Source organism: Puntigrus tetrazona, chromosome 4 (assembly GCF_018831695.1).
Source record: "Puntigrus tetrazona isolate hp1 chromosome 4, ASM1883169v1, whole genome shotgun sequence".
NCBI lineage: Eukaryota > Metazoa > Chordata > Actinopteri > Cypriniformes > Cyprinidae > Puntigrus > Puntigrus tetrazona.
Genome location: NC_056702.1, coordinates 28,421,249 through 28,433,668, shown reverse-complemented (window position 1 = coordinate 28,433,668; position 12,420 = coordinate 28,421,249). Strand labels below are relative to the sequence as shown.

General features: G+C 35.9%; 1 protein-coding gene across 3 annotated transcripts in view; it reads right to left on the bottom strand.

Annotated features, from left to right (window-relative positions):
• Positions 1-12,420, bottom strand: part of celf6 (CUGBP Elav-like family member 6) — a 116,084-nt gene extending 103,664 nt beyond the window's left edge. For all 3 annotated transcript variants that reach the window (XM_043237683.1, XM_043237684.1, XM_043237685.1), the window contains exons 1-2: positions 12,021-12,420; positions 7,318-7,400 (exon numbers count right to left, since the gene is read on the bottom strand). In XM_043237683.1, the coding sequence (XP_043093618.1) occupies positions 7,318-7,400; positions 12,021-12,246 (309 nt within the window). In that variant the 5' untranslated portion in view covers positions 12,247-12,420. The remainder of the gene's footprint in view (positions 1-7,317; positions 7,401-12,020) is intronic.

Sequence of the window (12,420 nt, the reverse complement as noted above, 5' to 3'; positions counted from 1 at the left end):
AGCTTTCTTGAAGACGTTGCTGTAACCTGCTGTGAGCGTGACCGGACGTTTCATTCATATCCAAAACTACAAGAGGTGAAGATTGGTTTCAGTCACTTTTCAGCCAAAGAGTGAAAAACTGACTCATAAAAGTAATAATAATAACAACAACTACTTACGACATGCAAGAAGATCCCGAAGCTGAGCTGAATAAAGACATGGACACGCACTATTATGACAATAATACGACATCTCCAGGGAATAAATACAACGTCTGACACTATAAAACACATTATTTCTGGCTTATTTAGTGACAAACTGAAAAAAACAAACTTTAGCGCGTGAAAAAATCATGAAAGGGCCATTAGGGAAACGCAATACTCATTGTTCGTAATTGTCTAACGGCGTATTGGATTTTATTTTAGCCAGTTAGAAAAGATACGAAAAAACAAATGAATATATTTCAAATAATGGATAAAAAAAATAAAAGTCCTGTATATTCCAGTCCACAATGCAACGCAGCTATATACTAACAATGTGCATGAGCTTCCTTCTGCTCTTTTATCTCAGGTATCAGACCGTATTGATTAAACTGTATATTCATATTTATGTATTTAAACACGACATTAATCAAGCGTCTGGATATCGAGAGGCATTAAAGCAGCTCAGAGCCTCTGCCCGGCTTTTATTGCTTTAGATGCTTCTGGCCCATTATATTAATATCCTGCTGGAATCAAAAACCCATAGCAGGGCCTTCGTTTGCTGAAGACACACTCAAACACGGACGTGTTTCTCCTTCACAGCTGGGTTTCAGTGAGGTGTGGGGAGGTTTCTGCTGACATCTTCAGTACTGCTCTTTCAGTAAATGTGATTAATAATTGCTTTCGGTTTTGTTCGTGACTCTCAAAATGCATGGAATCATATAATAAATAATAAGACCATACCATTTACTTTAATGCTCTGAAGTTGAACATATATATATAATTACTATTATTATTAAACATACTCGTTTATTGCAACACGTCGTTAAAAGTAGGTGAGTATAATTGAGATAAGCTGAACATTTGAGATGACTCCAAATATGCCTTTTTTTAATATATTTAATATACTGTACATCGCATTTTATTTTTATACATCTTCAGCTTTCACATCGAGTTTTGACCATTTTTATTGGTGCGTGTTGATTGGTCTAGATTTTATTCATTTTTACTTCTGAAAATGCGATAACTGTTTTTTTTGTTGACTTTTATATAATTTTATTTTACTACTGTTAACATTTGATTTAGTTCTTTAGTGCTATCAAATGATTATTCACATCCAAAATAAAAGTTTTTGCTTACATAGCATATATATATATATATATATACACACACATATATACATATGTATATATATATATATATATATATATATATATATATATATATATATATATATATATATATATATATATATATATATATACACACACATATATATATATATATATATATATATATATATATATATACACATATATATATATATACACACACATATATATATACACACATACATATATATACACACACACATATATATATATATATATATACACACATATATACATACACATATATACATATATATATAAATATATGTTGCTTATATATATAAAATATTTTTATACATAATATAAAATGTAATAATATACATACAGAGATGTATTTATATGCATACATGTTAAAAATGATACTGTATGGATGTGTATTTATATGAACATAATCAATAAGCAGCACAGACAACTTCTATTTAGGGTTTTATGTGGATTTAATCATCAATAATCTTTCGACAGCACTACAATAAATAACTGATTATATCGAACAACAACGATCAGACAATTCACTAATGATGAATAACGCAAAAGGTCTGCTAAATAACAGTAGACTTGATGAGGAAGTCAAACGAGATCATATGGATACTTGGGTCTTTTTGAGCACAGTTTAAGACATCGTTCAGATCAACTACAGAGAGAGGAGAGGTTAGAGAATGACTAAAGAAGACTTTAATCTCACTTCAAGCATCGTCTGACGCGAGAAATGAAGATATTAAACGCCACATTTGCTTCTAGAGACATACATTAAAGACACGAAAGAAGCACAGAGCATCGTATGCTTACTGAACCCACAATGCACTTCACCCAGACTTTCCGTATCCAGCGCAATGAAAAGAAATAGTCTACTGGATGTTTATTAAATCAGAGGAGAAGGAGCATGACGGAGAACAACAAGAAGCAATGAATACTCACCAAAACGACTAATACTCTGAGTCTCTCTCCTTTAAGATTCGTGATAGCATTGACTGATATTAGACGTGAGCGAGTTTGAATGGGATATATATTTTGCGGGTACTAACTCGCACAACTAACCAGCCTTTGCTTTATTACTAACTAACCCGCCGGAAACAATCAGGAAGAGGAAGAAAGAAGAACCCGTCAAAATAAAAGACTTCAGACAAACTCAAGCATTTCAACAAAAAAAAGGTTTGACTGCAGTGTTTTTATCCGGATCGCCTGCAAACCTTTCTAATGATAATAATAAACCCCCGGATCTAAAATAAACTTTTGTGCATGACATACGCAAAGGTTTGATTTCGAGAGGTTGAGCGTTCTGGAGTCTTTTAGCTCTTCTTCTGTGTTCAAATCATTTCTACAAGTGTTCAGTTTATTGCATTTCTGTTAATAGTCCGTGTTCTTTTCATATTATATAAAAGGTTATTAAAATGTTGGCTATTTTCGTAGTAACCTTAAAGCCTTTAGTGCTGTCGAATGATCAATTAATACATTTGTTTACATAATATAAATACACACACGTGCATGCATTTAAGAAAAACATTTATATATAATATCAAATGTACAATATAAATACTAAATATATATTGTTTGTGAGTGTATTTATATATAAATACAGTAATAAATATACACAGTACACACACATATATTATGTAAACAACTACTTTTATTGTGGATGTGATTAATTGCACTAAAGATATACATTATGTAAGACATCATGAACTGTATTATATTATGCATCCTGTATCAATGCATTATACTTAATAATATGAATGCATTATACTTATTAAAGGTGTAAGAGTAAATAGAAAGGCATTACAACTATGGTTTCCATTCATGTGATCAACACGATGCATAATTAATGCATTAAATGCTCATTTATAATAAAGCATGCTGTATTTTTTAATTCCTATTTTAGTTTTGCGATCCTGAAATATTCTTCCGTAAAAAAAAAAAAAAAAAAAAGCTAATTCTCTTTTTCGTCTTTTTAAGCATAAAAATAAAATGTCTCCGCATTTCTTAACTATCTCATATTTCACACTGACGATATTTCAAAAACAACTTTCAAAGATTGTTGGGTGAATATAAAGTGTTTATCCGCCATGACGTAACAGCATCCTCTCGACCAATCAGAAACAGTCCTGCGACTTTCCTTTTAATCTTTGCTGATTACACTTCATTTCTTTCAAGCCAAGTCAGCTCTATACAGTTTTTTTCTATTGCTAACATCCTTTTGTCCAATTTCTAGTCACATTTTCAAAACTCTAAACACAATTAGCACAACATCCGTTTGTTGTAACCATACCATTAACACAATTCATGTTGTTTTCACACAATATTCAGTCAATTAACACATTTTTAAAATGCTTACATTTTCTTTTTACACAAGTTTACCCCATAGCAAAATCATGGATCTTTCTTATCATTTTTACAAATGCTTAAACACAGCATGTCAAAAATAAAGAGCTAATGTTCCAAACTCTAACTATATTGTAAAGCCTCTACTTCTGCAACAACAGCAGCTTAAAAGAGCTGATAATAATTATTTTAATTACTGATAATTAAGAGATAGCTGATTCCAATCTTATTGATTAATTCCAAGTAATGGATTACATGGATTTTTACACTTTCTGGACTGGTTTTTGTTCAAAACAACAGAAAAACTGAAAAAGAAAGAAGATGTCGGGACGAGGAAGAGTTGGACGAGGGAGAGGACAAGGTAGATGAGGGAGAGGAGAAGCTGGACCGGGACAAGGTAGAAGAGGTAGGGGTAGAGTAAGAGCTGTAAGAGTAAGAGCTGTTGTTACAGATGAAATAAGAGCCACTATTATTGACCATGTGATAAACCATGGTCTGTCATTGAGAGAGGCAGGTGAAAGAGTCCAGCCCAATCTTAGACGGTCAACTGTGGCATCCATTATCCGAATTTTTCAACAAACCAACAGGTAAGCAATGAATTTCGTGAGGGCCATAATTGCAGTTGTAATGTATCACAATAACTGTTGGCCGCCAAGAGCATGCCATTGTAGGGTGGGTTATTGCTGACAATGCAATAAAACTCAGAGAAATTCAATCCAGAATTGTACAGGACAACCTGGTATTCCAGAATGTGGAAAGCATCAGCCTGGCTACCATCACTCGAACTCTGAACAAACACAGAATTCGAATGAAACAGCTGTACAAAGTGCCCTTTGAAAGAAACAGTGAGCGGGTCAAGGAACTCCGACACCAATATGTCCAGGTGCCTATACAGTACATCCAATTCTTTTTACGCTATTCTAGTTTTTTTCCACTACTATCAATTACTACTCAAAGTAAACATACCCACAAATTGAAAAACATTTAAACATCATGTGTTTGATTTCTTTCAGAGAGTTATGGAGTTGGAGGCTAATCAGACACCACATAAATTCATTTATGTAGATGAGGCAGGATTTAACCTGGCAAGAACTCGTAGACGAGGAAGAAATCTGATTGGAAAAAGGGCCACTGCTGATGTTCCGGGTCAAAGAGGAGCAAATATCACAATGTGTGCTGCAATCTCAAGTGCTGGTTTGGTCCTGCAGAAAAGCCAGATTGGTCCCTTCAACACAGAGCGCCTTCTTTTGTTTTTAGATGACCTCCACCAACAACTGGTACCAGCAGCAGAAAGGGAACAAGTAGGAGGAAACATGAGGACATTTGTGATTGTATGGGACAATGTAGCGTTCCACCATTCACATGCAATCACAAATTGGTTTGCAGCCCATCTGAGAATGATTTCTCTTTTTCTTCCTCCGTACTCTCCTTTCCTCAATCCTATTGAGGAATTTTTTTCTGCCTGGAGGTGGAAAGTCTATGATCATAGACCACATGATCAGATGTCCCTTCCTGGATGCCATGGAGGCTGGCTGATGAGATATCTCAGCTGAAGACTGCCAAGGGTGGATAAGGCATGCTAAACGTTTCTATCCCAGATGCATAGCAAGAGAAAATATAAGATGTGATGTCGATGAGAACATGTGGCCAGTTGCTGAAGATCGTATAGATTAGAACTTTATTTCTGTTTTTTTTTTGGTTTTTGTCTGTTTTTTTTTTTTTTTTTAACTGAAGGCCAAAGGCCTGTATTTTTTATTTTTTTGGATCACTGACAGCAATTTCATTTTGCTAATTTACTTCAGCAATTCTGTCACTTTTCTTTTACATTTCATCAATTACTGATGAGTCCTCAACTATGCTGTACACATACTGCCCTACAGTAATCCACACCTACACAAACACTGGTTTCCATTTTTTTGTGGGGACTCTCAAATTTCTAATCTTGTTTTCTCATGAGGACCAAATAAAGTGTCCCCACAAGGTAAGAATTTACTGGTATTACTATCTTTGTGGGGACATTTTGTCCCCATAAGATGATAAATACCAGGTACACACACACATGCAATGGATTAAATGCATTAAATGGATGTCATATTGTATGTTCTACCCAGGTCAAACCAAAACATGAAGTAATGCAGATTTTTGTAATTAATTGTTAGCATTTTGTCAGTCTATGTGTTATGATTGACTATATGTTTCTGTTGGATTGAAAACTAGTGCTAATGTTTTGATTGAATGATTCAATTTTGAATCAGGTTTGCTGTGTTTTGATAGAGTTAGTATATGTAGAAAAAGGTACTCAGCATTTTGAAATGGAGAGTTTGTATTTATTTAACAAAACATGGTTTTGGCCAGAAAATTAACAATTTGGCTAATTGGGTGATGTTAGTGTGTTGCTGTGTTAAGAGTTTAGAAAAAGTATTTTAAGTATTGGTAAATGCTTGTTAGCAATTGAAAAAAACTGTAATAGCGCTTTACACAACAAAGATTGTTTCAAATCGGCTTCACGGTAATAGACAGGAAATAATCGAAGACAGCGAAAAGCAAAAAAAGCGCCATTATTGTTGATTCAGTTTAGTTCAATAACTCAATCGATCAATCAATTATAGAACAAGTAATACGCAGTTTTCAAATGATGTCGTTCTTTATGCGTGGTGTGCTTTTTTTTTTATTTTGCATTGTTTTATTTGAGTATCCATCAAACATCATCGAGCTTATTACGATAATGATGCTCGTTTATAGCACCATTAAGGCCTAAATTTAAGATGCGTGCATTTAAATCCGTCGATTCATGTTTTAACATTAAATATGCATTTTGCATTCGGCAAAGCAACCTACAAACAAACACAACGGATGCAATCAAAGTCAACAAGTCTCGGTGTAACGCAGCACACACAGCGAATCATTTGTAAGTTATATAATAAATAAAAATAAACACAGAGCAAGTCAACGAACAACGAGGCAACTCAATGCATAAAAGAAATGCATTGCTGCAGTCATATAAGTTTGTGTTAGTTTGTTTAAAGCTGTATAAACCAAAGGCATGGGATCTGTTTCGTGCCAATTTTTTTAAATGTAGTAAAATAAATTTAAGACGAACTTTAACTGGAGTAAAATTAAATACAAAAAAAGCTTAAACCTCTTTTATGTCTGCTAGTAATAAAATAACTGCATACATAAAACTGAAATAAAAAAGAATAATAAGCTTGACAAAAAAAATTTGAAATACAAAAAAATTAACAAAAACTATAGTAGTATATCAGTGATACGAAAACTTATATACATTTATATGAATGAAATCTTAGTATTTTAATTGTCACTGTCCAAAGCAATGTACATCAATACATATTTCAGATAAATGTACTATTGCAGCAAATAGTTACATATTTTAAAGACGTTTAATCGTCTCTTCACACGGAAATCACGAGACTCAAACCCAAAAAGCGTATCAGGCTTACGAACGCAGCCGAAGGAAATGAGACGCGCTCCTTTCGTATTATTTTCCTCATCTCGCCCAAATGTCAGGCGCTGCCCTCGAAAACCTCATTAATGAACACGAAGGAATCAGACGGAGGCAGAAAGAGTCGGACAGCCAGAGCGGAGCTGATCACCAGTTCAGGAGAGAAATAAAAGAAGAACGCGTGTCTCACCCCGGGAAGAGTCTTTTGTTCGTGGAGAGCGCTCTGGGCCTTCAGCGCCGACTCTCTGGCACAGTACGTTAGAAAGGCACATCCTGAAACACACACACACACACACACACACACACGAGTTACTAAACACCTTCAAACATCGTCACAGAGCAGCAGGTTTAGATCTGTACTAGTTTTACCTTGCCGTCTGATCAAAAAGAGACACAAAGAATAAAAAAAGTCACTCATCTGAGCATTTTGCGTAACGCAACGTGTCTGTTTTCACTATTTAAAACAGCCAGAGTCGGACATGAAGTATGAATCATGAAGTCAAAGTATAAATAAAAAACTAAATGCATTTCGAATGCGAAGGGTAGACTGGTTTCAGACTGCGAAGAGATAAAGACTTAAAGCTGACCAAAGTGTGGAATAAAAACTAAAAAAAGGACACAGATGAATCTAGATTTTTTTAAATGAATCCAGAAAGAACTAATGTGGCCCTGGAGCACAAAACCAGTCCGTTTCGAGATATTTTCACTTTCCGTTGATGTCTGGTTATGATCGGACAATACTCGACTAGTAGAAAACATCAAAAAAATCACCTTTAAAGTTCTCAGCATTGCATATTAATAACGAAAAATGACATTTTAATCTATTTATGGTAGGAAAAGTACAAAACATCTTCGTGGAACACGACCTTTACTTGACACCCTAATGATTTTTGGCAAGAAATTAAACCTAAAATAAAGCCGCCTGACGATTTTAACATAGGTTTGAAGTATAAAGTTGAAATGTGAACGCTTGGAGACAGAAATAATTAAAAATCAGAGACACGTGTGACGGATGTGCAAGCTGCAGCGATATTCAAAGTCGCGTTAATTGGACAAATGGCAGGAAAAAAAAAAAGCCTCCGCGTGTGCACTTTGAGACACCTTCGCCGGCGAGGTGGCGCGGCAAATTAATGCGAACGTGCTTAAATATCAAAAGTGAATGTGTTTCGTGCCCCTCGTGTGACGCCGGGGCCCTCCGAGGGCCGTTTCTGCAGCAGACGCACAATTTCTCATCACCTCACAGCAGACGCCGTCAAGTGCCCTCATTAGGGACCTTCGAGTGTGCTGGGCTCGTAAACGTCTGACTAAACTAGGATAACAACAACAGCATTTATTTCTAGAGGACGTTTACAGCAAAAAATAAATAAATAACACATGCATTTACTTTTGTGCACTTGACGGACATTTCTACCCAAAGCATCTTATATATCGCTTGCAAAGAAAATATATACTTTCTTATTTATTAACAGTCAGTATATTAAAGCACTTAATGCTGGACCCAATTCAAGTTCATTTCTATAGCTTTTCTATGATACAGATCATTGCAAAGCAGCTTTACAGGATATTAAGTTCATACAATATGTATATATTGTACAAAGATTTTATAATAATAATAGAATAATATATGAGGAATCCACCTTTCTTGAAAGATATGGTATATATATATATATATATATATATATATATATATATATATATATATATATATATATATATATATATATATATATAAAGTGTAAATTATGTGTGTGTGTGTGTAAATTAAATTTAAAAAAATATATATATATATAAGTATAATATATATAGTATAATTTCTTCAAGTTAAACGTGGTTTGCAGCGAAGTGTATTTAGCACTAGTTACATACGTTTATATGTAATGTCTATTTGAGATCTAACAGCACTTTGTCCTTCATCACTTACACACACACACACACACACAGACACACACAGACACACACAAACAGACACAAACAGACACACACAAACAGACACACACTCACAGACACACACACACACACACAAACAGACACAAACAGACACACACAAACAGACACACACTCACAGACACACACTCACAGACACACACACACACACACACACTCACAGACACAGACACACACACAGACACACTCACAGACACACACAGACACACACACACACACACACACACACACACAGACACAGACACAGACACACACACACACACACAGACACACACACACACACACACACACACAGACACACACACTCACAGACACAGACACACACACACACACACACACACACACACACACACACACACACACACACAGACACAGACACACACACACACACACACACAGACACACACACACACACACACACAGACACACTCAGACACACACACACACACACACACACACACACACACACAGAGACACAGACACACACACACACACACACACACACACACACACACACACACACACACACACACACACACACACACACACACACACACACACACACACACACACACACACACACACACACACACACACACACACACACACACACACACACACACACACACACACACACACACACACAGACACACACACACACACACTCAGACACACACACACACACAGATACACTCAGACACACACACACTAAATGCATCCAGACTGATGAGTAAGTGCTAAATCAGGAGTCCAGTGGAGGGAAATAACGTGATGTAAGAGCAGCAGAACCTGACACAACTCCCCACAAACCATCCTGGTCTCTAGATCAGCTCAATGTTTGTACGTTTGGCTTGATTTCAGTCATATATATATATATATATTTTTGTGTGTGTGTGTGTGTGTGTAATTATGTGTGATTATATATATTTATTTATTTATTTATTCATGTGTGATTATATATATATATATATTTTTTTTTTTTTTTTTTTTTGCAACCTCAGATGGCACATTTTTCAAATAGCTGTTTGCATACTATACCTTTTTTTATATGACGTTCGAATCTCAATCTAAAAACTAAATATGAGACCATCACGGCCGGTTTCGTGCTCCAGACTCTCTTATTTCCTCTCCTGATAAAACCCAGTTGTTTTTTTCCCCACACGTTCCCACTACACCAGACTAATCCAACATAATAAACCGCTCCTTTCTAAAGAAAGTTCTTTCCGGGCTGCTGCTACATAATTCAGACCGTACAGGGTTAAGTGAAGTCTTCTGAGGTCGCCGCACGCTGTGAATGATGAAAGGAAACACGGCAGCGTCTCGGAGCCCAAGAGAGGGGTCAAGGGTCAAACCGCATCAGCACCGGAGCCAAAAACACATTACCCATGATGCATTTTAAACGCTCCTCCGATGCGCTTTGGAGCTCAGTGTTTAAGTCACCGAGCTGTAAGTGTGTCACTCTCCTCGGGCCTATTAATGTAAACTAACAGCTTTAACCTAAGCTTAAACCTCACAACTGTGATTACAGCAGAAGAGACTTCATGCAAGACTAAACAAGAGCCTAGTGGAGATATCCTGGCCTTTGCACTTGTAGATTATATAACATCTGTACAACGTTGATGAAAGAAGAGGAAAACGCTAGGCGCCCGCACAGTAAAAAAATCATGCTTTATACCGTCAGAGAATTAAAAAAAGAAGTGCGATGCATTCGTTTATAAATAAAGACAGCAGATTATTAACCCAACGCATGCAAAATTAAATCAAAAAATGCATGCTTTAGTGATTTAGTGCAGTTTCTGTCCAGTGCAAGCTTTTTTTTTTTTTTTAATTTCTTTATTATTTCACTCTTCTCTGTTCGAGTTTCTTCTGGTTTCTTTTAGTACAGAGGAAAAACTCAGTTGGTTTGTGGTGTGAAATAATAGTTTTGACCGTTTTAGTTCACTCACACTTCTTCGACGGTAAAACGGTAATTTCTTCCCGTAAAGAGCTATTTCTACTAGTGCAGTCAAATGAGTAATCATGACTAATCACATGCAAATTAAACATTGTTTTTTTGCATAATATATATATATATATATATATATATATATATATATATATAAATATAAATATCAATATATATATATAATATATATATATATATATATATATATATATATATATATATATATATATATTTATATATATATATATTCACACACATGCTGAAAATATTTACATGCATATACTCATGTTTATATAATTCATATTGTACAGAAATATATTTAAAAGTAACATTTTCATGCATCCCTGTGTATTTCTATACACATAATAAACACACACGGCACACAAGCATATATCACGTAAACTAAAACGTTCATTTTTAATGTGAAATTAAGTTAGATGTGCATAGTGATGTTAAATAATACTTTTGAATATTTATTATATACGTAATATACGTCCGTGTACTGTGTATATGTATAATGTGTATATTTATAAATAAATATGTATTAAAACGTCCCTAATCTAATCTATTTATGCCAACAAAACTATTTGAATGGGTTCAATTGTAGACATTAGCTCTGTCAGATGATTTCTCACGCTTTTAATAATAATATATGTTTGTGTACCGTGTCTATTTATTATGCATTTCTTTTTTTATGCAATTAATCGTGATCGACAGCACTATTTTTTTACCTAATGTTAACCCGTTAAAAGTGTTTTCAGGCACGCTGTGTGGGTTAGATTGAGAGTGTGCTTGTTTTACCTGGAGATCGAAAAAGTTCTCAACATTTTCCTAAAGCTGCACCAGCGGTGCTTCTACGAGCGTGCACCAAGACACTTTTCAGGTTCTTCACGAGGATATTGAGGAGAGGGCGGATTTGCACGTGCTGATCACACGCACACACACACACACACACACACACACACACACGCAATAATTTCCAGGAAAAGAAAGCCCAGTCCGACCTTTATGCATCCCGGTGAACCGGTCCTTGAGCACCGTGAGCTCGTAGATCTTCCCGAACTCCTCGAACAGAGGCTTGAGGTCTTTCTCCTCCAGGTTGCGCGGGATCTGGCCGACGAAGAGCTTGATGGCGTCGTGATCTTTCATGGGAATCGCGCTGTTGAGTCCGTTCATTCTACCGGAGCTGTTCGCGGTGCTGAAGCCATTCTCCGCCGTTACCGAGGCCATCTTTCTCCCTCCGGCGCGCCGCGTCTCCGGCTCTCTACCATCCACTCCTCCTCCTCTCTCTCTCTTTCTTCCTCCTCTTCTCCCTCTGTCTCTGCTGGTCGCTCCTCTGGGTTTCTTCTCCTCAGGATTCTTTCACTTTCTCCATCTGCGTCTCTCTCGCCGCGTGTCAGCTGC